Here is a 25,954-nt window from a genome sequence, read left to right as displayed (position 1 = left end):
GTAATCTCTGACCCTTTTGAGTGATATTTTGTGAGCATGTTTCTGTCCCCCCACCCCTCACTGTCCTTTAATGGTACAAGTAGGGATCTTAATCTCACAAGTGAATCTGTACTTTTTTCTGCAATTTGTAGCCCTGGTCCTGGGTCCTTGCTTGGCAGGTCGTGGAAAATTCCTTTCCTGTGTTGCCGTGTGCTTCATGGTACAGATCACAGTCTTCAAAGACCTGAAAAAACTCAGGTCCTTCCTTGCGACGATGAGACAGGAGAAAATCCAAAAAAGATGGAAAATGTCCACTCATTTCTTGGTCATATTCACTGACCATTAGGTGCCGGCTTTCGGATTTCAATGAATGGAACAAATCATTGCATTGAATGAGTAGCTTTCCTTCCTTCCTTCCTACCTTTTTCTTTCTTTTCTTTTCTTTTTTGTTTTCTTTTCTTTCTTTTTGGATAGGATAATTCCACAATGCTCTAAAGCTTCGCTTAAAAACGTCAGTGACCCTGGGATCAGAATCCAGAGTGGTTAATCTTTAAGTTCCTTTTTTCCCGTCGGGCTGCCACCATCTGGACATTTGATTCTGAGATCTTCCCGGGCGTTGTGACACATCCTCCCCTCCGTGCGTGGCGGCCTCCCAGGCTGTCACAGACCCGGTGGTGAGAAGGAGGGGCTTGTCAGGATGGGGGTACGTAACCCAGGCCCCACCTTGAGAGTAGCTGCAGCCAGCATCCCGGGCCCCTTCTGGCCGCTCGGGGAGACGGGGAAGAGCTGAGGGCACAGCTGTGTGCACGAGGATGCAGACTGCATCTCTCCAGGCTCTGCTCTCGCAGCCTCCGTCTGGCGGGGCTTTGCAGGAGCCATGGAGACATGAACACCTTATGAACACCTGTCGCGGTCCACAGCACTGGTGCACGTTCGTAGCAAAAATCACTGTTGGGTGGGAAAAGGAATTCGTGTTTGGCGTCACTGAGGAAGCAAGCACCTTGGACCTGGGGCTTCACGAGCCCGTGTGCCCCAGGTTACCTGGCGGGTCACCCGAGAAGCCAGCCCCAGGGGTCCCCCCACCACCTCAGCCTCCCAGGCCTGGGCATTGCCTGCATCTTGTTCGGCCTCCTGGCCGGGCCTCTGAGATGCGGTGGTTCTCTTCTGGGAGGGACCCTGGACTCTTCATCACTAAACCATTGTCCCCGCTGGTCACCCCAGGCCACCTGCACTGGCCCCCAGGAGCCCATCGGGAGCGACTCGCACCGTGCCCTCAGTTCTGGTGGGGGAGGAAGCCGCCCGTGAGCAGGTGCGCGGGCCCAGGGGACGAGGCGAGCAGGCGGGGTGGCCTCGCTCGGGGCAGGAGGGAGGACGACGCCTGCGCAGAGTCGGGGGAGGGGGGCGCGTCTGCCCCCCCGAGGGGCGGGGCTTGCGGCAGGTGCACCAGCGGGGGTGGGGCTGCCCGGGACCCTGTGCCCCTGAAGCCCCAGCCAGTGGCGCTGGGTTTAGGCCCAAGGGCTTCTTAAAGGTGCCCAAGTAGATTAGCCAGAAAAAGGCTTCAATTGTCCACATTGGAAGATACTGAACATTCCACCTTTTAAATGCGTTTTACTAACGCAGTATTATTTTTAATTGTGGTGAAACACGCCTGCCATAAAATGCACCGTCTTCACCAATGTCAGGTGGGCCGTTCAGTGGCTCTGCGTGAAGTTACACCGTCCTGTAGCCTGTCACCACCACCCACCCGCCCACAGAGCTGTTGCCATTGGCAAAAGGGAAATTCTGCAGCCGCGAAACCAGCCCGCCAGCTCACCCTCCCCCAGCCGCCGGCACCCACCCTTCGCCTCTCTGCCTCTAGGAGTTTGCTCCAGGGACCTCGGGTAGATGGCACCATGCAGTGTTGGTTTATCTCATGTGAGTCCGAATTGCCTCATCCTTCAGTAACAGGGACTGTTCCCTTGCATGCAGCAAGCGTTGTGTGTATCCACACACCCACTGATGGATTCCAGCGTGTCGTCACCCCCTGGCTGTTGTGAATACTGCTGCTATGAACATGGGTGTGCAAAATACCTCTTGAGTCCTGGCTTTCAGTTTTTTGGGGATTTTGGGGGGACGGGGACAGGTGCAGGGTTTATACACTTGTTCTTTTTAAAAATGTCTCAAAGAAAGGAAAAACCAGATCGTCTTAATTCTTCGCTCTGATTATTGGAGATACCTAACAACTGAGTATTAATAAACCCGAAGTTTTCATCGCCGTGGTATCCGATAAGCACGGGGTGGCACCTGATTGGTGTTCACACCTTTCTGATCGGGCTGGAAACTGGGCGATTCGTGGGCTAATGAACAAAAAGCGTTTTCTGTCCTGAAATCCTGCTCCAATTCCATGGGCCACCCTGCCTCTCAGATTCAGATCTGTTTTCAAGTGTTAATTCCCCATTTCTGATTTAAAGGAATGTTCTGTGCCCTACTGAAAAATTTCAAAGTGTGACCTGAAATGGGGGGAGGAAAACCAGTTATAAAAGGGGACTCTGACCCCCCCAAATGTTTAAAACCCGCCACCCTCAGGACCTCCTGGACAGCGCGGGGAACTATAGTCAATTTCTCTTAATAAGAAATAATAGAAAAGAATTTGGAAAGGAAATAGATATGTATGTAGACGTGTCACAGAATCGCTTTGCCGTGCACCTGAAACGTTGCAGATCAGCTACACGTCAATAAAAAATTAGATTAAATTAAAAAACCACTGCCCGGAATGTTGCCACCGAGTGTATTCGATCGTGAGTCCGAAATGGCCAGGCTGGTCGGGTGCTTGGCTGGGGAGCTCCCTGGCTCCCAGCTGGTGGGTCCGGAATGTGTCCGAGCAGCGTCCGGGCCACATGGCGGGGAGGGGCTCTGCTGTCTTCAGCTGGAGTCACCCTGGCGGCCCTGCCCTGAGCGGCGTCCCCTTCCCGTCCAGGACGGGCCCTCCTGGGGCTGAGGCATCGAGAAGCGATCAAGAGCTGTCATTACACTTTTGATCTGGAGGGGTACACGCATCAGCGATGTCAAACGTAGGGGCCCGTGGCGAGCGCGCAGGCAGGGCTGCTCCTGGTGGCTCCCGCCTTGCCCTTGGACACACAGCTCAGATGTCAGGCCCTCGGCTCGGCCAGGCCACCAGGTCACCGTGTGGCACGCTGCGTCTCTGCTGCTGTGGACCTCACTTTCCCTAATGGTCAGATGTGGCGTTTGCACCTGCTAATCTGGGAGAGTCCTTTCCATTATTAAATGTGTGTTGCTCCGTCCGGGGGTTGGGGGCCACCGTGAGAGCTCGCAGACCCTCGGTGCCTTCCTGCCTCACTCGGGACCACGCTGCACTCTCCTGGGTGCGGGGACAGGAGGCCTGTGCGGGATGCTTTCCCGGGGTGCCACGAACCCGCATCTCTGGCACAGAGGACCCGCACCGCGTGTGTCCAGTGTGTGCTGTCCAAGGTCGAGAGCCCCGTGGACCTGGCTCCGCTCCGCTGCGCAGACGGGCGCTGTAATGCTGCGTGGCGGGCCGCGTGCATGCGGAGGATGGGGACCATAAACCTGGGGTTCAGTCGGCAACTCCGGGGTTTCCGGTTTCAGGTTCTCCTGGAGGAGGTGGGATTTTAGCCGTGCGTTCTTGGAGTAATTGATTTGTCTCCACCCACTCGTGCATTCAGAGAAACAAAGCTGAAGGGATCTGGGCATCACCCCTCAGAAGTCGGGAGCAAAAGGAGGTCCGAATCCGTAGCCCCGGGCAGGGCTGGAGCCCAGGCTCCCTGGCGTAGGGGAGTTAGAGGCTCCTAGGACCGGCCAGTCCTCTCCACCCTTCTGTCCCCGGCCCCTGGCACAGTCACCAATGAGTGAACAGTCACCTGCGGCCTTTCTCATGGTGGTAGACGAGGGTTTGGTTCTAAATCACTTCTCAATTGTTCTAGAAGTCAGAACTCTTTTTTTTTTTCAATTGAAATAGAGTTGGTGTGCAATATTGTATTAATTTCCCACGTACAGCAAAGTGGTTCTAGAAGCTGTAGACACTTAAGTCACCGTAAGGGGTGGCGCTTAGATCCACAGACTGTGGACGTCAGCGAGGGTTGAAGGAAAGCAGGTTCCAGACTTCATGGAAGCAGGGGATCCCGGATCCCAGTGCTTTGTGCCGACAGAGCTGCCTGGCAGGATCCTGGCTCTGCCGCTGACCGTGGGGTGCTCTCGGGTCCGGCTGGAGTTCCAAAATGATAGAAAAAAACGCCAGAGCTCCCAAGGAACTGGGCACAGGACTGAGGCCGCCGTGCGCAGTCCTGCGTTTGGATTAGCGAAAGGAAAGGCTTTGCAAGAAAAATAATTGGTGATGCAGAGCGAGGAGCAGGTTGTCCTGGCGTCAGCAGAGCCGAGAGGACTGTGTTAACTTGCCCTTCGTCCGGCTCTACGGGTCCCAGGATGCGCGTGGATTTTTGGCCCGTTTCACGTGGCCGGCGGACCCCGATCGCGCGCTGGGTGATGGCCAGTGGGTCCTGGGAGCGGGTGGGGAGGGGAGGGGCCCCACAACTTCCCCCAAAAGGGGAGGCAGGGCTCTTTCAAAACTATGTGGTCCTAGTAGAAAGAAAAAAACCCGCACACAGATTCTTACAGGTTATTGGATTAATCAGTGTGTTGACAGTGTGTTTCTCAATGAACACACACTGAATGTGTGGTTACTGCTGTCTGGGGCGGGAGAGACGAGAGGATGTCGCAAGTTTCTCTTGTAAAAACACAAAAACAACCAGGAGTTGCGAATCGCTCCAATGCCCTGTGTGTATTTCTTGTACCTGGTGGCCAGACTAACTCTAAACGGGGTTTCATTCCTGCCTGCTCATCCTTACCACTGAAATGGAGCATTGGTTCATTTTTTTTATAATTTGTTTTTAAGTGACGGCATTTGGGAGCTGCATTCGTGTTTTTATTTGGAGTTGTGGTCAAGAGATCGGCTTTTCTATTTGCTGAGTATCTTTACATATCATGAGTCAACAGGGCCGAATACTCTCAATGGGGTGACACCTGATGTTTCTTCCTCTGCTCGCTTATGTCCCAGCGACGCTACGCAGCAAAAATTGAATTCATGTGAGCTCGTGGGTCACCAAAAGTAGCTTGCCCAGGGAACTCGGTTTGGGTTTGAAGTGCTTCTGCGGGCTGGACCCGTGACAGTGCTCGGCCAGGTGGAAATGTGTCAGTTTTGGCCTTTGCACTCCCGCCTGGGAACTTCCAGGTACGGATGGTGCTGTCAAGAAAAACGACCTTTTTCTTTCCTGCTCTCACTGGGGTGCCTTCCCACCCGACAACTCCAGGTGATTCTCCCACACCGGCTGGGGTTCCTGCCATTCGGTTCCGGCGCCACATAACTGGTTTGATGATTTTTTTTAGAGCAATCCGCAGAGCTGATGGTCTGCTGACTAGGTGACAAGTTTGCTACGGAGGGTCCCACCCAGGCAGGGCCCGATGAACAGGGGCAAAGGGTGGTGTGTGTGAAGCTCCCTGCCCCCTGGGGTCACCACCCTCCCCGCATCTGCACCTGCTCACCAGCCGGGAAGCTCTCCGGCCACGTCTTTGGGGGTTTTTTTGGAGGCTTCATCGCATGCGTAGGTTAAGGAAATCCTTGGCTGTTGGCAATTAAGGCCAGCTCGAGCCCCTCTCCCCTCCCTGCAGGTCGGCCCCACCCCTCTAACCACGCGGCTGTTTTCCCTGGCCACCTGCCCCCATCAGGTGCTTACCTGGGGGCCTCCCAGGAGTCACCTGATTAGCACAAACTCAAAGGATTGAAAGGGCTTGTTATGAATAACAAAAGACACTTCTTTCAGCTTTTACCCCGGCTCTGGAGCTATTTCAAAAACTACCAAAGAAAGAAAGAAAGAAAGAAAGAAAATGTTATAGCAGAGATGCCCTCTGTACTCTTATCACGTAGAAATTACGATGATTTTAGGCGCTGTGTGCTGGGAACCACGGAGGAAGATGAACACAGATGCGTCTGATTTTATCCCAGCCTCACAGTTTTTTTCTCCTCTTTGGACTTTGCCACCCTCTGGGGTTCTGTCGGGCACAGTAGGCAAGCCGGCCACCCTGCCCCACCTTGTCCCTTACCCCCCCCCCGAGGGTGACAGTGGGAGGAAACGGGGAAGTCGCTGCCTGTGAGCAGGTGCTCCGTGGGTCGGGAAGTAAGGACAGAGTTGAGGCATCCTGCCCCCCGGGGGGCAGAAGCATTCCTTCAACGTACGGGAATGATCTAGTAATGCAGGACGGCTGTCTTCAATGGCGGATGGAAGGCGACGCTAGATGGTGCTGTGAACCAGGGAATCAGCGGGGTCGGCCGCAGGCACCTGCTCCCTGCGGATTCCCCCGCACCTGTGGTCTGGCTGGTGAGCACCTGGCCTCCTCCTGGCTGGGTTTCTGGAAGCCCTTCACCGGAATCCTTCATTAATCCCAACAGGGACGTGTTTCCCTGAATCTGCCGCCGTTGGCTCATGGCAGTGGGACAAGATACAGGTGTGAGTTTGAGATCTGAGGATGTACTCGGATGTTGGGGACAAAAGTCAGAGCCCCGGGTTTTGGTTTGGACCATTTCAGGAAGGAAGGTGGCTATTAATAACTTGATCGACGGCCGTGTCGTTTGACCCGTAAATATTTGTCCCGTAAATACAACCTTAGAGATCTGTGTGGACTGAAAGTTTATGTATAAAATCAATGCCCGTTTCCCTTCCAGTGTCTTACTCCTTTCAGAGAGACAGTCTCAGGGGAAATATTTTGGCCTCAAGTTAGCAGTGAAGAGGCACTTAATCTCCCTACCCCGCCACCCCTTTCAAGGTGGCACCGCTTCGTAAGGTTCTTGGAGGTTATTTTAATATTTAGCTTTATTTTTAACTTATGTTTCTTTTTTTAAAATTTTTTAAACATAGCTTGATGTTTTTTATTTATTATTGTATTATTTTAATTTGGTGTGTGGGGGTGGGGTAACTCAGGTTATTTATTTTTAGAGGCGGGACTGGGTTTGGAACCCAGGACCTCCCGCCTGCTAAGCACGCGCTCTCCCCCTGATCTGTATTCTCCCCCATAAAGCTTTATAATTAAACTTTTTAAAACCCTCCCGATTTAAACCTAGGTCAGAACGATAAACCGTACCTTCCTAAAATGACATCATCTCTAGAACTCCCAAAGTTCCGTAAAATAAGGCATCGCAAGTTGAACACACTCAATTTAAGAAATGTAACGGGAATCGGAAAATTTAGTAGTTGGGTGGGGGTGGGGGGGTTGGCTGCTGGCCCTGCTCTTTTTTACAACGTGTACAACTATGTTAAGATTTTAAAACCAACGTGGCATTTGTGATTCTTAAAACTATCTTCCCCAGCAGAGTATGATTCAGAAAAAAGACCCTTTAACAAACATGGAATGAATCATAAATCCACTTGACAAAGACAGCAGATCAAACTGCTTAAGGGAAAACCTGCATGAGATACTACCATGCACTAAAATTAATCTGACAATGTATCATTTCTAGTCATTTTTTCCAAACTTAATGGAAAAACGTGTGAAACTCTGCGATTCACTAGGAACAGGTCAGGCCGTGTAGGAGGCACTTAACCGGGACGTGCATTCCCAGAAGCGTCCCCTCTGCTAACGTCCTGGCTGTCGGCTTCCGCCACTCGCTGGTCCCTGCAGAAGGGCTACCACACGCGGGTGAGGGGCAGCCCCAGGGATCCGTGCAGCCGCCACACGTGCACAGGGGACACAGGGAGTCTCCCTCTGAGATGCACTCGCTCACGGAGTGTTTCCAAGAAGGCGTGCAGTGGTTTTTGGACGGTTAGAATCAATCCTTTAAGACCTCTGTTTGGAAGATGTAAATGTCAGTCTTTATTAGAACTTGACGTGGTTCAAGTAAAATCAGACACCCCTGAGTGATTCCATTATCTGAACAGCTACAGTGCTCACCGAACCCCCTCCCTGCTCCCAGGAAATGGTCCAGGTTGCCCCGGAACAGAGTATTTTAAATTCTTCTACGCTGTTTTCTTTTTGCTCTAAGGGCTGTGGATGGAACATGCCGAGCCAGCGGCTGGATTTGATTCGTGAAAACTACAGCCCCCCTAAGCGAGTGCTGTCAGAAGTGCCTGGCTTTTAACAGATTCACAGTTAAACGTATTTAAAGTTGAAAGCAGGTTAATCGCTAACCCACCTCCGAGGGGAGTTAACGCTCGGTGACGATGTGGGTCGCACTGAGACTTCTGCCTTTGGGACTTCACATCCAGTTGACCTTTCTGTTTGCTTTGAGTGGTGTCAGAATTACCTTGTGTTCCTGAAAGCATCGTGGCCTGACCGCAGAGAGGGGTGACCCAGGGAGGACCCGGGTGACAGAGAGGAGGAGCAGAAAGAAGTGCGCAGGAGACAAGGCCACCTGTCCACGGCTGAGGCCACCGGTCCATGGCCAAGGCCACCTGTCCACGGCCAAGGTCGCTTGTCTATAACAAGGCCACCTGCCCATGGCCAAGGCTGCCTATCCATGGCCAAGGCCACCTGTCCACACCAAGGCCAGCTCGGTAGTGCCAGTGGACTTGCCGTTTCACCCAGCTGATTCTTGCGCGGTCCGTTAAGATGGAAATGCACCGAGTTGTTACCAGGGGAGGAAGGATGTCAATGTCCTTAGATGTCTCCCTGAGTTTAAGTTAAGCAACCATTCTGTATCAGCCACGTAAAGGAGATGAGTGCTGTTCATGAGGGACACATTCTAGAACTTTCCTGACGCTCCAGAGCTGTGAGCGCCGGCACAGCTTAAACTCCTCACTAGGTGAAGGCCTTAGGTCTCCGCCAGTACACAGAAGTCTCCTGTTCTCTTCTGGCAGCGACTGTCCACGACTCTTCTCGTGTGTGGCTTAGACAGGGGAGGACCTGTCTGAGGCCAACGGCCCTGCGGGGACCAGGGGACCGGCCCTGCGGGAGTCCGGATGTTCTGCCCCCGATCCCTGCCTGCTGAGCTCCGGGCCGCGGCCCGGCCCGCGGACTCCCGCGTTCTCCCTTGTGACATATTAAATACTGATTTCTTGGTAATTATTAATGCTTGATTCAGCACTTTGTCCTTTTAATATCTGGCCACAGGATTAATATTTGATGACTTAGATCCTGAGCTGCAGCAACATTTTTCTTCTCCCTTCTCCCCACCGGGGCCCTGCCTCCTGGTCTGCCCTCACCTGGGGGCCGGGCTCTGTCTGCAGGCCTCCCAGACTCGCCGGCACCTTCCTCCTGTCCCGGGTCCTTCCCCAGCCCTGTCCACCCTGCCTCGGCCTCTCATCGCTGCTTTTTCAGAAGCCTCCCGTCCATCCGGGTGTCTGCCCTCCTCGGGCCCTGCCTGCTGCTGGTAGCGTCCGTCACCCAGGCCAGGCCCTCCGGACCCGAGGGCCCTCTTCTGGGCACCGCTGCCTGGAGGGCCAAGGAGCTTGGAGGAGGTGCTGGTCAGTGGTCTCCCTGCTTCCCCCAGTCTCCCCTGCCTGCACTCCACCCCACCCACCTGACCAGAGGCCCCCGCCGCGGCCACCCCGCCGTCCTCCTTGTGCCCCGGGAGGCGGGGAGGCTGACGCAGAGGCATCAGAGGTTTTTGTGGGGGAGCGGGAGAGGCAGGGGGGTCAGGGTGCTCTGGAGAGATCCGTGAGCTCCTTCATCGCGTGCACACCTGCTGAGGCCACCTTGGTAGCAGGAAAGCCTGTTTGCAGGCTCAGGGTTCCCTGCTTACCGCTTGTGTGATCTGGGGCGAGTGAGTCGGGTCCCCTAGACGGATTTCCTCAGCTGTTAAACCGGGTTAATTGTCACCACTCTGCTGTCTTCTGAGGAGTCAGGGAAATAGAGCTAATAAATAACGTTGACTGAACGTCTACACTGGGCTGGGGACCACTGTGAGCCCGAGTGAGAGCTGCGGGCACCGAGGGAGGGAGACGCTGGACCGGGGACTGCGGGGCGGGGGCGGGGCGGGGGTGGGATGGGACATGGGCTGGGACGGGTGGGTGTGGCCTGGGAGTGGGCGTGGTCTGGGATGTGGGCGTGGCTCGGTGCGGATATGGTGGGACTTGGTCAGGGACAGGGGACGGCTTAGGGGGTGTGGCCAGGGGCGGGGTTGGGACAGGGGTGGGTCATGGGTGTGGTGGGGAGGGACAGGGGGGGGCATGGCCAGGGACATGGGCGGGGGTAGTGTGAGGCGTGGCGGGGCAGGGGCGTGGCCAGGGCAGGGGTGGGGTGGGGTGGGGCAGGGGCGTGGCCAGAGACGTGGGCGTGGTAGGGCGGGGATAGTGGGGCGTGACTGAGCAGGGGCGTGGCCAGGGCAGGGTTGGGATGGGACAAAGGCGTGGCCAGGGCAGGGGTGGGGTAGGGGCAGGGGCGTGGCCAGGGACGTGGGCGTGGTAGGGCGGGGATAGTGGGGCGTGACTGAGCAGGGGCGTGGCCAGGGCAGGGTGGGCTGGGGTGGGACAGGGGAGTGCCCAGGGACATGGGCGGGGATAGTGTGAGGCGGGGCAGGGGCGTGGCCAGGGCAGGATTGGGATGGGACAAAGGCGTGGCCAGAGACGTGGGCGTGATAGGGCGGGGATAGTGTGGGGCGTGGCTGGGCAGGGTTGGGACAGGGCAGGGACTGGGGTCCTGGCCGGGGCAGCAGGTGTCCTCTGCTCTCCCTTCCTGCCCAGTAGGGGCTGGTCCCCTCGGGTAGGGTCAGCTCTAAGCCCCTTGTTTGTTCCATGCGCATCACTTAGGCTGCTGGGGACTGTGATTGCGTGACTTGTGACCAACGCAGCCTAGGTTGTATTTGCCATGTTGTTAAAAAGTGACCGACCACCAGAAACGGAACAGGCGGGCCGTGCATGTGTCTGTACGTGGGGGTGGTGACTTTAAGGCGCTGGCTCGCACATCCGCTGTCCGCAGGACAGGTGGCCGGCTGGAGACCCAGCAGGGTCGCAGTTGGAGATTGCAGGCCGAATCCCCTCTTCCTCGGGCGTCCTCGGTCTTCTCTCAAGGCCTTCAGCCCCCCTCGCTCACAGTCTGCTGGTTTAAATGTTACCCTCAGCTAAAAAAGACGGGAGGGAAATCGCTCAGTGGTAGAGCGCGTGCTCAGTTTAGCAGGCACGATTTAACTTAAGAAAAAAAAAAACATTTTCACAGAAACGTCTGGGATGAAGATGGACTGACTCTGGGTACTGTGTTCCGGCCAAGCTGATGTGTAAAATGACCCTTCGGAGCCTCGGGCCAGTCGAGGGCGGAGGAGGGGCAGCTGGGGGCTGCATGTTCCATCAGTGGCCGCCCAGGGAGCCCGTCCACTCGGTGGCCTTAGCAGGCCAGGCTGCTGTCAGTGTCCGATGCTGTTCCGTTCCCACTGGATGCTTGTCTTCTGGAACCTCAGGGAAGGGAGCAGCCCTGATCGGCCCCACTCAGGGCTCATTGTGGACCTGTGATCCGCCAGCTGAGGTTGGGGTGGGGGTCCAGCTCTGTGACCTCACTGCTGCTAAGGTTTCTTTTTTTTCTTTTCTTCTCCTTTCTGATGCGCAGAGGATGACGTGGACCTGGAGGCCCTCGTGAATGACATGAGCCTGTCCTTGGAGAGTCTGTGCTCGGCGTGTGGCATGCAGTCGGAGACGACGCCCCTCCTGCAGAACGGCCAGCACACCCGTGGTCCGCCGCCGCCCTCTGCAGCCAGGTGCATCCAGCCGCAGCTGTCCCCGCGGCAGAAGGTGCAGCGTTCCCAGCCCGTGCACATCCTCGCCGCCAGGTGGGCCCCGGGGCACCCCCTCCCGGAGCACAGAGCACGTCAGGGTCCCAGTACCATGCTCTACCCCCAGACCCAGTCCTTTTCTCTGTCCAGCACAGCGGCCCTAGGATGGACCTGGTACCTGGTTTGATTCAGGTCACTTTTATGAGCACTTGCTCTGGGCCAAGTTGGTGGGATGTGCAGAGGAGAATGTTCTGGAAAAAATGAGAGCAGGGCTGGGCAGGCAGTTGCCCAGAGTGGGGCCTGGGGACCTGGGACTGATCAGAAACGGGCAGCCTCAGACATGTGGTCACATTCCCAGGGCATAAAGCGGAGGACACACAGCCTCTGTGGAAATCCTGGGGCTGTGGGAGGCCTCTGGGAAGGGGCGGAGGGCTCCCTGGAGGTGGCGGGTCTCTGAATTGGGTGCTGAAGGGTGAGCAGGGGCTGAGGGATGGGAGAACAGATTTCATGAGCCAAAGACATGATCCCTGTTGTCAAAATGGGCAGGACCCTTTCCCTTTTTTATGACAGAATAATATTCCATCATATGTGTGTACATTTTATCCATCCCTTCATCCGTCCTGGGACCCCGTGGACAGTGTGCTCAGTAAATCAGACCGGCAGAGGAGGACAAGTACCACATGGCTCCACGTCCCCAAGGAGCCTGAAACAGCCAAATGCATGGATACAGAGAGTGGAGCGTGGTTGCCAGGGCCTGGGGGAGGGGGATGGGTGGGGCGGGTCAGAGGGTGCAGAGTTTCAGTTTTACAAGGTGGGCAGGTCCTGGGCCCATCACCAGTGCTGTGTCGTGTGCTGAACAGTTTGCCGAGGGGCCAGCTCGTATGTGGAGTGTTCTGATCACACACACACACACTAATAATAATAATAGTAATAATAATAATACGGGGGGAGGGTATAACTCAAGTGGCAGAGCACATGCTCAGCATACAGGAGGTCCTGGGTTCAATCCCCAGAACCTTCTCTAAAAAAATTTAAAGAAAACCTCTCCCCCCAAAAAACAACCAAGAATATTTTAAAAATAATAATAATACATGAAGAGGGTAGGAGTAGGCGTGTGGAAGGGGTGGACATGTTTATGGCAAGACTGGAGGTGGTCCCTCTGTGTCCTTATCTTTAAACTGGTCCAGGGGGTGCTTATTACAGACGCACGTTTTTTGTGCATCCGTCATCCCTCCGCAGAGGCAGTTAGAACATATAGTGTGACAGGCTGGGGCCATGTCCCAGAGCCCTTCCGAGGGGAGAGACCGGGAAGGGGTTTGAACAGGCGAGGGGGGTTGGATTTGGGTTTTGGTGAGTAGCTCTGGCATCTTGGGGTCGGGGGCAGTGGGATTTGGAAGCTGCTTCAGGGCCCAGCCCAGAGCAGCGGCATCCTGACCTGGGATTTTAAAGCGGAGATGATAGATTTGTTGGCACGTGGATTGGGGGATTGTGGGGACAGTGTCCAGGGCACCTCTCTGCCCGGGGGGGCGGATAGGCGAGAAGTTAGCTGGCAGTGCTTGTGAAGAGGGTGATGGTGGCATCAGAGACCTTTGGGTGGAGATGTTTGTGAAGCTCAGCTGAGAAACTGCCCGTGCCTCTCCCAGGTCTGCATGGGCTCTGGTGGGTTCAGGTGAGGATCGTTGAGAGCTTGACACCTGCCACCTTCCGGAGCTCTCTGGCCGGAGGATGTGCGGTGCAATACGTCTTGGGCCTCTGTCAGGTCTGCTGAGCACTTTCTGTGTATGCTGAGCACTTTCTGTGTGTGCAGAGCACCTCCTGTGTGTACTGATCACTGCCTTGTGTACTGAGCACTTTCTGTGTGTGCTGATTACTTTCTGTGTGTGCTGAGCACCTCCCATGTGTGCTGATCACTTCCTGTGTGTGCCAAGTACGTACCATGTAGGTCAGCCACCTCCCATGTGTGCAGGGCACTTCTTGTGTGTGCTGAGCACCTCCCATGTGTGCTGATCACTTCCTGTGTGTGCTGACACTTTCTATGTGTGCCAAGCATGTCCCGCGTATGTCAGTTACCTCCCATTAATCACCTCCCATATGTGCAGAGTACTTCCTGTGTGTGCTGAGCACCTCCCATGTGTGCAGGGCACTTCTTGTGTGTGCTGAGCACCTCCCACGTGTGCAGGGCACTTCTTGTGTGTGCTGAGCACCTCCCACATGTGCAGGGCACTTCCTATGTGTGCTGAGCACCTCCCATGTGTGCTGATCACTTTCTGTGTGTGCTGATCACTTTCTATGTGTGCCAAGCACGTCTCGTGTATGTCAATCACCTCCCATCAATCACCTCCCATATGTGCAGGGCACTTCCTGTGTGTGCTGAGCACCTCCCATGTGTGCTGATCACTTCCTGTGTGTGCTGATCACTTTCTATGTGTGCCAAGCATGTCCTGTGTATGTCAGTCATCTCCCATCAATCACCTCCCATATGTGCAGGGCACTTCCTGTGTGTGCTGAGCACCTCCCACGAGTGCTGAGCACCTCCTGTGTATAAGTCTCTGTTGAGTCCTCATATATTGGCCGATGTGACAGTCACTGCAGCCATACAAGGTGGGTGGTGTGGTGACCCTCAGTTCTCAGGAGGCGGTGCCTTGGCCCACACCTGGTGAGTGGGGAGCCCAGATGCGGACCCAGGTCAGGGGCCCAAGGAGCAGGGGCTGTCCTGGAGAGGATGCCCCGGAGCTCGTCACACATCTGAAGGGAGTTCAGACAGGGCAAGAGCCGAGCAGACGGTGGAAGCAGTGAGAGGGCTTCCTGGAGGAGGCTACGGTGCTGAAGGAGGTGGGGGCGCTGCAGTGAAAGGAAGGGCAGCGGTCGTGTTGTCACCTGGACGGACCTTGTCCCTGACCCCGCCCCTCAGCTCCGCTCCCCACATCTCTGAGTGTGGACAGACCGGTGTGAGCTTTGACTGCCAGCCTCTCAGATGGGACTGTGTTCAGCTTTGTCTCACGTCCCTTAGCTTTGCTTTGGATGATACATGTGAACATGCGACTTTTTTCCTCCATTTTTAAAATCCCTTGTTGAGGTGACATTCCTGCAGCACAAACTGAATCCCTGTAAAGGGTATGTTCCGGGGCATTGGGCGCCCTCCGGACACGCCCTCCATCTGGGCCCAGAGCATCTCCATCACGGCCGAGGCACCCTGCCCACTCAGCAGGCTCCCCCTCCCCGCAGCCCTGGCCGCCAGCCATCTGCCCTCCGAGCTGTGGGTGTATCTAAGCTGGATGCATCCTACAAATGGAATCGGGTGACAGGTGGCCTTCTGTGTCTGGCCTCTGTGACTTAGCGCAGGACTTTTTTAAAAAGGCTCAAGACGACGTACTAAAGAGAGAAGCTTCCATGGACAGCCAGGATGTCAGAAAGCCAGCTTCGGGTGCTGTGATTCGGAGCAAAGGAAAACTCATCCTTCGTGGGTGCCGGGGGCGCGGCAGCTTTGGGCTGGAAGGTCCCGAGACGGAGCGTGGCTGTGTCTCCCGTCCTGGCGCTCTGAGTGTGACAGGGGACCCCCTTGGAGGCCACCAGGAAGCTGTTACCGAAGGGGTGGGATTTGTTCGCATTAAAAGCAAGCTCTCCGGCACATTGTCTGGCGAATCGCAGCCGCTGTGCCTCTAGGGGCAAATCTCCCAAGGAAGCCAGTGGATCACTGATTTAGTCCCCAAAGTGTGAAGACGCAGGCTACATGAGGGGTTCGGGAGGGGTGTGTTAGGAGCAGGGCTGGGGATGCGGAGCGAGGTCAGGGGCCAAACTGCTGCAGCTCGGGGCGTCTGTGCCCTGGGCAGCGATGTCCAGGGTGGCCGGAGGGGCTCCCCTCCCAGGAGAGCCTGGACACGTGGGCAGGACTCCGGGGAGCGGAAACACAGAGCACGCTGCATCGTTTTTGGCTTTGACACTGAGCTTCGCTTTTCTGCTGTTTGCATAACTATCTGATCCGTCATCCTGTGTGTCTGGCCTCTTGTGTGACCAGTGAGGTTTGATGCTGGGAAGGAGGTAGGAGGTGGCCCTGGAGACGTGCCAGAGAGGGGACGGTCTGATGCAAGTTCAGACGTGGCTCTCGGGGACGTGAGCGGGGTGCAGGGGGCCGTTTCAGAGGTGCCCAGACACTGGCTCCAGGAAGCGTTTATCTCCGACTAGTTCCACATCGACGTCCTTTGCGTGCACATAAGCGTTCGTCTCACTATTCAGATAAGGACAGCCTCTTCGAACATTTTCACTGGGTGAGACAAGTGTTCATTGCAGGGTCACTGAAAAATAGTTGTTCTTGTGCAAAATGCTTTTGACACACAAAACCGCTTCAGGGGTTCACTGAACAAAACTGAGGAAGCTCTTGGAAGGGGGTGCCGAGGCCACGTCACGCGCGGAGTGGCACTTGTGGCGTGAGCCACCACTTGTCCCCCGGGTGTCCCGCGAAGTTGGAAATCTATATACCCTTTGGGTCTGAGAATGTCAGAGGTTTTTTGGGGTTTTTTTAAGATTTTTTTTTTAGTTGTAGTAAAGTACGCTCAGCATAAAATTGACCGTCTCGGCCATGTTGAGTGTCTACTTGCTTAGCGCTGAGAACATTCACATTGTCATGCAACCAAATCCCGGACTCTCTCATCTTGCAGAATTGAAACTCTGCAGCCCTTAAACCCCAACTGCCTGGTCCCCAGTCGGCAACCTCCATCCCTTTCCTGTCCCCAGGAATGCGACACATCCGGGGGCCTCAATGAAGTGGTCCCCTGCAGGGTTCGTTCAGGCTGAGTGTAGCCCATCGCGTGTTGATACCACATGTGGGAGAATGTGGTATCACTCCGTGGCGGCTCACAGAACCTGGTGTGTGTGTGAGGCTGGGGCCCTGGTGTAGGTGGTGGAGCTGGGAGGAGGGAAGCCATGGTCACTTGGCTGCTTCACCTTCCGAGTGTTTGGAGCAGCGCAGGGTGAACACGGGTGTGCAGACATCTCTTGGAGTCTCTCTTTCAGGTTTTTCATTCATGTTCATTCATTTTCCCAGAAGCGGGGCTGCCGGACCCTGAGTGCATCAGCCTTTAATGAGCCCTTGTCTCTGCCCTCCCAGGCGCCTGCAGGAGGAGGACCAGCAGTTCAGGACCTCGTCCCTGCCGGCCATCCCCAACCCCTTCCCCGAGCTCTGTGGCCTGGAGAGCCCCCCTGTGCTCGCGCCCGGCTCCTTACCTCCCCGCCAGGACGTCGCCAAGCAGGTGAGCCCCCGGGCCCGAGTCTGAGCACCTGGCTGCTGGGGTGTGGACGTGTTGATTCCACCTGTGGGAGGCTGGAGGGCCCAGTGGATTTGTTTTTTTTTCCCTGGTTCTTCTGTACTTGTTGCTTTGTGAGACTTTTTAACGTATTGGCCCAAATTCCGCCTAGATCAGGGGCATTACAGGCTGTTTATATGTTATAGAAAGAGTCTCATAAAAATGGTTAAAAAGTAATAATAATGCAAATCATTTGGTGCCTAAAGATGAATTTTAGTTCTCTGAAAAAATGTCAGCCCGGTATCTTCATCTGGATAAACGGGGCCATGAACACCGGGCTTCCCTGAGCGCCAGGACCAGAGGAGGCTTGGAGGAGCGTCCTTGTAACATTCCTGGCTTTGAACCTCATCTCCTCAGGGGAGAGGAGTTTTCACTTGACCCCGAAGGTGACAGCCACCTTCTATTGTGAAGCAAGACCCAGGTGTCCATAATACAGCTGCTCTCCCCGACCCCGAGGGGTGGGGGACACTGAGGCAGAGTTCCAGTGAGCTGTCGGAGGTCTGATCGCCAGGAGCCACCTTGTCAGAGGAGCGGGCTGGCGGCTCTGTGACTCCTAGTTGGCACGGCCTGGGCGCGGGTGGGCTGCAGGCTTCGGGGGAGAGTCAGCGATGCCCTGCCCGACAGAGGTGATGGCAGAGCGTCTCACGTTCACTGAGTGACCTGTGCTCCAGATGCTGTTCTGAGTGGTCTGTGTGTCTGTCGTATTTATATGAGTGCATTTACTCCACCAAACAAACCTGAGACGCAAATGTTACGTCTGTTCTGCATTTGGGAAACTGAGGCCCAGCTGTAGGCGGTGAAGCTGGGACGTGACCCAGTGTGAGTGGTGGGGTTGCGGGGGAATGCAGTGTAGATGGTGGAGCTGGGAGGAGGTAACCCAGTGTGTGTGTGAGGCTGGGGGGCCCAGTGTAGGTGGTGGAGCTGGGAGGAGGGAACCCGGTATGAGCAGTGGAGCTGAGATGTGAGCCAGGGGCTGGGGACCGAGGGGAAGGGGGGACCTGACATCCAGATCTGGCACCTGTGATTTTAGCCACAAAACTTGGCCCTTCCTGGGACCTTGCATTCTTTGTCTCCAGCAAGCACCTCTGCCAGAATCACTCCCCTCCACTCCCTTGACTTTTCTGCCTTTGATGTCCTTGAGGCTCGATCAGCCGCAAACCCTCTTTCTCTGGTAACCCCACGGGGTGGGCGCCCTTGGCGGGGACACGTGTCTCCTCCCGCTCGCCAGCTCCCCAGCAGCTGCTGGCGCCCTGACCTCATGCCCCGGCGCAGGCGGCGGTGTCCCAGCTTCAGCACCCGGGAGGTGAGGCGAGTGTCCCTGTCCGGGAGCCAGCGCTGGCCGGGCCTCAGCCCTGGTCACATGGGCCGAGCACATCTGGGCTGTCTGCCTCCCTGGTGACCTTCTGCTTCACATCAGGGTCTAGACGAGCCGTCTGCGGCCTGGGCACCGGGGTTGTTTACAGCGTTACCCATCCTAAAATAAGACCGTGGAAATATTCCCTGGCTCTCACAGCCGTTGGCACGAAGCCCGGCCTCCTCCCCCTTGGGCTGTCGGACACTGTGAACAGAATCAGGGAACCCAGGAATCCTGCCTGATGTTTTTCTTGGGATGGGCGTTCGCTTCCCACAAGAACATCAAATCGGCGTCTGCCTTCTGTCGCTCGGATTCCCCCAGCCCGCTGGGACCGGCGCCCAGGAGGGTGCGTGCCCTCGGCGCTGCTGGGGAAACTGGTGTCCCTCATGGTTTCCTGCCTGACTCAGAGCGATGGATCTTGGTCCATCGGACTTCTCACCTCCCCGACTGTGCGTTCCCTTTGTGCCGCGGGTACCAGAGCTGGGCAGCCTCGAACTGCCCGTCCAGTCTCGGGGGCAGACCGTGATGGGGGCAGCTGTCGTCAGTGTCACGTCAGGAGCTCCAAAGTGGTGGAAAAGTGGACACTGGACACGGTGGGGGGGCCCTCAAACACGGCCCAGCCCTGGATCTGGCGTCCTGGCTCCGCCCTGTCCCCTGCGATGCTGTCCCCACGTCCCCACCTTGGCCCCACCCTGCCCGGCCCCAGCTCACACATCATGTTTCAGGGTCGTCTGTCTTCCTGGCTTTTCTGTGTCTCTCATTGCATTATATAAATGCTAAAACAACCGCGGTTCGTTTATTTCTTAATATTTGCAAACCCAAGCCTGCTGGTTGGCATTTAGCTCTGGCTTTGCCCATAAAGCGAGAGAGCGCAGAGACCTGGCCACTCGGGGAGGGACCGAGGCCGCGGTGACATGTGGCCTCATTAGAGGAAACCTCCCACCTCGCCCAGCGCCTAACCTGCTCATTCTTACAGGTGCCCCGACTTGACGTTTCTTTAGGAAAAGGTGAAGAACCAGCAGGTGAACTTCTGGCCGGATTACCGTTCCTGGCAGTGTCTTAAATGCATGAGACGGCACACCCGCATTTCTGCCCGTGTCCGTGGTTCAGACCACAGCTCATCCCATGCCCGGACCTGCATGTCTGTGCTTTTGCCAAAGCCGGTGCACAGTCACGAGGGGACTTTGGTTCCATTCTGTGGTCTCTCTGTGTGTCATGTCCCTGCAATTTAAGACAAAGTGTTACGAAATTAAGAGGTTGGAAAGGATCTGCCAGACCTTTCAGTCTTGGTGGAAGGGGTTTCGTGCTGTGGCCACCCTGCCGGCTCCCAGCTGGGTCTAAGCTTTCCCACAGTCATGAAGGACGCTAACCAGAAGCTCCCATACAGCGTCCCCGCGGCCGGCCGTGGCCTTTCTGCGGTGTCTACACCCGCTCCGGCCGGCCCCCCATGCCCCAGTCCAGGCCTGCAGCCCCGGCCTCCCCTTCCTGTCCCGCATGGCACCTGCCTGCCTGGAGTCTGCTTCTCCCTCCATCCGTAGCTTTTCTTTTATTAAAAAAAAAAAATTTATTGAGGTAGTTAATTTACGATGTTGGGTCAATTCCCGATGTACAGCAGAGTGATTCACTTTTATGTAGGCATACACTTTTTCCCGTGGCTTATTACAGGATATTGAATATAATTCTCTGTACTATACGGCAGGGCCTCGGTTATCGATTTTTTGTTTTTAACTGAAGGATCGTCCGTTTTCCCTGTTGTGTTAATTTCTGGGGTCCGGCACAGTGAATCAGTTACACGTATATACTTGTATACGTTCCTTTTCATAATCTTTTTCATTATGGGCTGTTACGAGGAACTGAATGTGGGTCCCCAAGCTCCCCCACAGCAGGACCTTGCTGTCTATCTATTTTGGATCTCTCCATAGCGTTTCTGTTCTTTTCTTGGGTTCTCACCTCAGTCTCCTAATAAGCAAGAAGAAAAAGCAATTTGAGTGTTTTTAAAAACAGAAGAGTAAGACTCAGTGGAGGAAACCAAGTGCAGCATGTTGCGTCTTGGGTGTCTTCAGAGAGAGTTCAGTAAACATCCTCCCCCCACCCCGCCAGATGCCTTGCAGCCAAGTTTGGCATTTCTAGGAAAAAAAGAACACAGACGTGGCCCCGTTTGGAACAGCTCTAAGTGGACAGCCTCTGCTGGTAAATTTATTTTTGGCCCTCGATGGAGAACCAAACCCTAATGACTAATATGGCTTTTTTTTTTCCTCGCCCCAAATGGCTCCCGCCTTGTGATCTCAGCACAGGGACTCTTGTGAATCAGAGCAACCGTTTCCTGGCACCCCATTTGTAGACCCTGGGATTCTTGGGGTTCGGTTGTGTCGAGAAAACCCTTCTCGGGTACAGATGGGAGAGCATGTCGGTCACGGGCGGCACCTTTGCAGAAAGCATCTCTTGCCCTGCAGCCGGAGCCGGGGAGGGCAGGGGTGGCCCTGAGCGCCAACTTCACACAGGCCCGAGTCAGAGACACTGGCGCTGTCTCCACGCACCCCTAGTTTACTCCAGTCCCCTCTGTATCTTATCATCCGCTTCCAGTCCAAGTAGATGCAACGTCATGTGTCTCCGTCTGTGAAGGCAGCACACAGTGGCTTTGGAAGCCTGCTGTCCCCCAGCGGGGGTGGCCCTCCCTGCCCAGGCGCTCAGCTGCAGGGACAGCAAGGGACAGGGGCTGTGGGGGGGGACACGGGAGAGCCCTCCTGGCCCTGTCCTGTCTCAGTGGTTGAACATGCAGCCTCTTGGATCTGGACGCCTTGCAGTGGCCTTGGCAGTCTCTGGCTGTCCCAGGACTGTTTCCAGATGTGTCCCTTGTGGTGCCCACAGAGGAGAAGGAGGAGACTCTGGACCACCTGCATGTCAGGTTCCCCATGCTGTTCCACGTGCAGCTCAGGGATCGAAGTGGGGCTATGGGGATGGATTGCGGTGCGGACCTCGGCATGAGAGTGGCGTCGGGCCGCAGACCCGGGGTGCGCCCGTCAGCTCTGCAGCACAGCTCCACCTTCCCATGGTCCCCGCTCCGGAAGGGTGACCCCCGAGGGAGTGTCCCAGTCACAGTGGCCGGCAGGGTCCCGGGCATGCGTCTCCACATCCCACACCCAGAAAACAAAACCACAGGACAGCCAAATCGGAGATGCTGTCCAGCTGACAGAGGCCAAGCAGGTGAGATAGCTGAAGGGGTCCCCGAAGGGATCCTGAACCCAGAAGGGCCTCTGCCGCCTGCTCTTAGAAGGACCCTAGTTGGACAGGGGCTGGATGGGATGGGACCTGTAAATCCGCCGGTGGTGGTGTGTCCACGGGATTTCCCGATCTTGACCCTCGGCTGTGCTGAGGAAAGAGACTGTTCCTGTCTTCAGGAACCACGCAGCGAGGGGTCAGGGGCCCACTGACCCGTAGACAGACAGGGACAGAGGATGAGGATGGGACGGAGCAGCTGGGGCAGATGGAGAGGGGAACCTCGAGGAGACATACGGGGAGACCTCACTGTACCAGTTTCTGCAGATTCTCCGTCGGCCTGATGGATGTTCTGCTGTGATGCTCGGCAGCTTCCTCCGGGGGAAGGGGGGGGGTCCCTGCGGCTGGGAGACCTCAGGCTGCGAAGGGCTCCTGAGTGGATCAAACAGGAAGGGAGCGATGCAGTGTTTCCCCAACGACCCCACAGGGCTGGGTTCCCGTGAGCGTCTGTACTGCTGACGGCTCAAGACCCCACGGCAGGAAGGTCTCGTAATTGAATCTGCACCCCTCGCAGCCTCGTGTTTCCGCGCCCCCATTCGGTCTGTCTAATTGGTTTGGGTAGAGCTTTTTGCGCAGCTACCTGGGGGGTTTGTTAAGTGCGCCCTGTGAACAGCGGTGAAGTCTTCCCCACACGTCACTTCCCCAGCTGGTGGGTCAGCCCCCAGCTGTGGTCTCTGGGTGTTTGTTTGTTTTTTAAATTTTGGGGCGGGGTATGGACTTCAGAGTGTGGGACGGCATCCTTCCTGCTCAGGGGTTTTGTAGCTGCAGAGCTGAGCTGTGCCGGAGAGGATGTGCCTATTTTGGATGAAGGGCAAATACAGCATGTGACATCTCTCTTGAGCCCCGGGTACGTCTTGGCTCTCCCGGATGGGGCCGATGGGCTGGGGGGGACCCAGCTCTGTCCCGCTACTGGGGCTGCCTCTCCAGGCACCCTCTCCTGTCCTGCCTGGAGTCTAACCTGGGCGCACACACGGTGCCTGGACCCCGGGCTGGCGAGGCTGGAGGGCCGCCACTGCCCCCAAAGGATGCTGCCGGGCACCTGTCCTGGGAGGAGCTCTCGGGGGGCTGCTGGGGCCAAGTTTGAAGTGTGGCCCTGGGGAGATTGTGCACGTCAAATGCTCACCTCCTTAAAAACCAGTTTCCAAGGAAGGGAAAAAAAAATCTTAATTTTAATGTTACCCTGTTAAATCACTCCGGTACATACTAAGAACATAACTATTGGATGTGACGTGTGAGATTGTGAAACCGTGAACCGTGGGAGTGAAGGGATCCAGAGAATTCGGTCCTAAACCCAGTCCACTGAAGCAAGCCAAGATAAGATGCATGTGTGACTGAAGCATGGTGCTGGAAACCGACACAACATTGTAGACTGACTAGACCTCAAAAAAAAAAAATTTGTAACTTATATCAGTAGAAAATTATATTTTCTCTTTTGGATAGAAAAGATACAAAAGTGTTCAAAAATACTTTTTAAGAAGCTAGAGAAAATCCGTAATTTTGTCTGTTAAATCCTTCATCTGAATTTATATTGTTCACGTCAAAAGTATAGTTTTAAAGTAAGATTTGAAGTTTGTGGGATAAAATACATTGAATTTGGGGTAAAAAAATCACAGAAGACGTCAGGGATGGGTAAGAAAAACTATTTTGATAGGAAAATCTGCAGAATCATGGCAGTTTGTGGCTCTTTCTTACTGTAAACAGAGATGAAATGAGCATCCTTGGACACTAAGTCCTTGGTCACTTAACGGTGCCGAGCAGGGGGATGGAGGAGGGGAGAGGAACATGACAGACAGACAGATGGACGGAGTCCCAGCACTGGAACTGCTGATTAAGGGATTTCTGTGTTCAGGACTGTGTGTGTGTGCACGTAAGGGCTGGGTACCCCATTCCAGCAGGACGTGAGTGCCCCGGGGCCCGGCCAGTCCCCTGTCCAAGGAGCAGAGGGACCCGGCGGGGTGGATCTCTTGTGTCTTGTGCCGCTGGCCCTGGAGAGGCTGCGATCTTGACCCTCCCCTGTGATGGAGCAGGCGCCCAGGCGATCCGTCATTTCATTGGCTGTTTCTGTAGCTTCCAGAAGCTCTAGAAGGTACTTACTGAGCCTGCCTGTGAGCAAAGAAGGGGACAGACGGGAGGGAGGTTTGCAGGAGGGCCTTAGCTTGCGTATTGCCCTGGAAACGGTTCCCGTCTGACACCCCAGCAGCCGGAGGTGGGGGGTGAGGTGTCCACTGTCCCTTTGAGGTGCTTAACCCTTCGATGTCGGACCTCCTGAGCTCGTGTTGGGTACAGCCTTCCGCTTGCCTGATTTTGGCGGACTTGTGCCCGACTCTGGTCTCTGCACTTCACGTTTCTTTCCAGCCGATCTGTGGTCTAACGTGAGCAGACCTGGGAAGGCCTGCCTTGTCAGACAGACAGACAGACGGCCCACACCGCGGGCTGGAAATCCAGGCATCTCCCTGTCAAGCGACGGGTTTCACGCGTGTTGCCTGGGGTTTAGATCAGAACACGCGGTGATGCCAGTCAGGGACTACGTTCGGCTTTTTAAGGGAATTCGCAGTCATCGCTGTTCGTAACGCCTGGCGGTGATCAATATTTTTGTAAATACAGAATCTCTCTGTGACGGCAGGTAAGCTTACTTTCCAAAAAAAGACGGTGTCATGGGGAGTAGAAAGTTTATTGATACAAACTGCATTCTTAGCAGATGCAGTTTGGAGATGAATCGGGATTTTGAGAGTGAAAATTCTATCTTCTTTGCAATCTCTTAGCCATTTTCAGACTCTCTCAGCACCTCAAATGTCACCGTTTTGTAAACTCGCAGTAAATCTGCCCGTCTTCCCCAGCTGTCCCCTTTCTGGATGTTTTTGGTCTTTCCATCCAGCTGTGTCTCCTCCCCCACCCTCACCCCAACACCAACGTAACGGTGGGGCGTTCGCGGAGGGGACCCCCGTGCGGGCTGCGTGGCGCAGGCCCGGGGGTTTGCACGGAGGCTAATGTTCCGTCCTGGCTGCTCCGGGGCACAGCTGGAGGCCCCCTGTCCCCAGGAACCATGAAGGGACTGCCCACGTAAGCGCCTTCTTTTGCATCTAAGATCTTTCATTCACCCCAGCTGCGACAGCACCACCGGGTGCCTGCGCATTTTGGGTCCTAAATATCCCAGATGGTGAAGATGGGGACTTGGTGCAGAAGGGATGGGGGCCCCCTGGTGACGGAAACAGCCCGACAGTGGCTCCCTCCCTGCCCTCCCACCACCTCTGTGACTCCGCCGTCCGCCTGTGGGGGACGAGACCCTGGTGGGTGGAAGGGGCGGGCTACATTTCATTATTTTCACACGACATGTGTTTTAACCTTTTACTGAGAAATAACTTCAAACCCGTAGGGAAGTTGCGGTGACAGTAAGACAGAGACCTCTCAGGGAGCCTTTAGCCTGATTCCCAGTAAGGCAGGCGGTCCCATTTTGAAGCACCTTCCCTGCTCCCGAATGCACGCGTGCAGACAGGCACGCCGGCGCCCGTGTGTGTGACAGGGAGGGGTTGGCATCAGTTAACGCAAGGACCCAGCCTGCACACCTTGTTCAGACCCCCCAGGCAACCTGCTCGTGTCCTCTGGGGCTTCTGGTTCCTGATTCATGAACCAACGCAGGACCACCCTTCGCTCTGGTTTTAGGGTGTCTAACGCCCTTCCCGTGGGGCTCTCCTGGTTCCCGGAGCATCCTCTCTGGTTGGTGGGGTGGGAGGGTTCCTGGGGACTCCCGCAGTTCGGATGTGGTGCGGAGACCCCAGCCAGGCGGTGCCGTTCTCCGAGCAGGAGCTCGGGACACCTGTGACGCTGGTTTGTCCGGTTGCACTGACCTTGGTATTAATTCCTCCTGTCTGCTGTTTCTCCGCTATAGAGTTACAGAGGAAAGGGTGGTAATTTAAGGGAGTCGGGGGAGGGTGCAGCTCAGGCGTGGAGCGTGTGCTCAGCATGCGTGAGGTCCTAGGTTCCATCCCCAGCCCCTCCATTAAAAAAAATTTTTTTTATAATTTTTAAAAAAGAGGGGAGATATATGTAGGTGTACATACGTCCCCTCTTGGACTTAAACTGTCAGAAGCAATTTAAGGGAAGATAACTTGAAACCACGTGAGTGGGTTTCCCTCCCTCCGGCTTCCATTGACTGGCTTTGTCCCGTGCGGATGGCTCCTGTCTGGTGTTTGTCACTGAGCCAGACTGTGTCATTCTGCACTGACTGGCTGCCTTCGAGTTCACGTTTTAAAAATTTATGTATATACAGGAGAGAAGGTACTTAGGTATTTTTTTTTATTTTTTAAAAATTTGTATATTATATATATATACATATATATAGTG

At 55.4% G+C, this 25,954-nt stretch overlaps 1 protein-coding gene across 4 annotated transcripts in view; it reads left to right on the top strand.

Moving 5' to 3' along the window:
* GRB10 (growth factor receptor bound protein 10) overlaps positions 1–25,954 on the top strand; it is a 112,849-nt gene that overhangs the window by 51,529 nt on the left and 35,366 nt on the right. For all 4 annotated transcript variants that reach the window (XM_072955484.1, XM_072955483.1, XM_072955482.1 and 1 more), the window contains exons 5-6: positions 11,521–11,740; positions 16,788–16,929. In XM_072955484.1, the coding sequence (XP_072811585.1) occupies positions 11,521–11,740; positions 16,788–16,929 (362 nt within the window). The remainder of the gene's footprint in view (positions 1–11,520; positions 11,741–16,787; positions 16,930–25,954) is intronic.

The sequence above is a fragment of the Vicugna pacos genome, chromosome 36 (genome assembly GCF_048564905.1).
Source record: "Vicugna pacos chromosome 36, VicPac4, whole genome shotgun sequence".
Taxonomy (NCBI): Eukaryota; Metazoa; Chordata; class Mammalia; order Artiodactyla; family Camelidae; genus Vicugna; species Vicugna pacos.
Note: the sequence above shows the minus strand (reverse complement) of the source record. Positions and strands in the feature narration are given on the sequence as shown.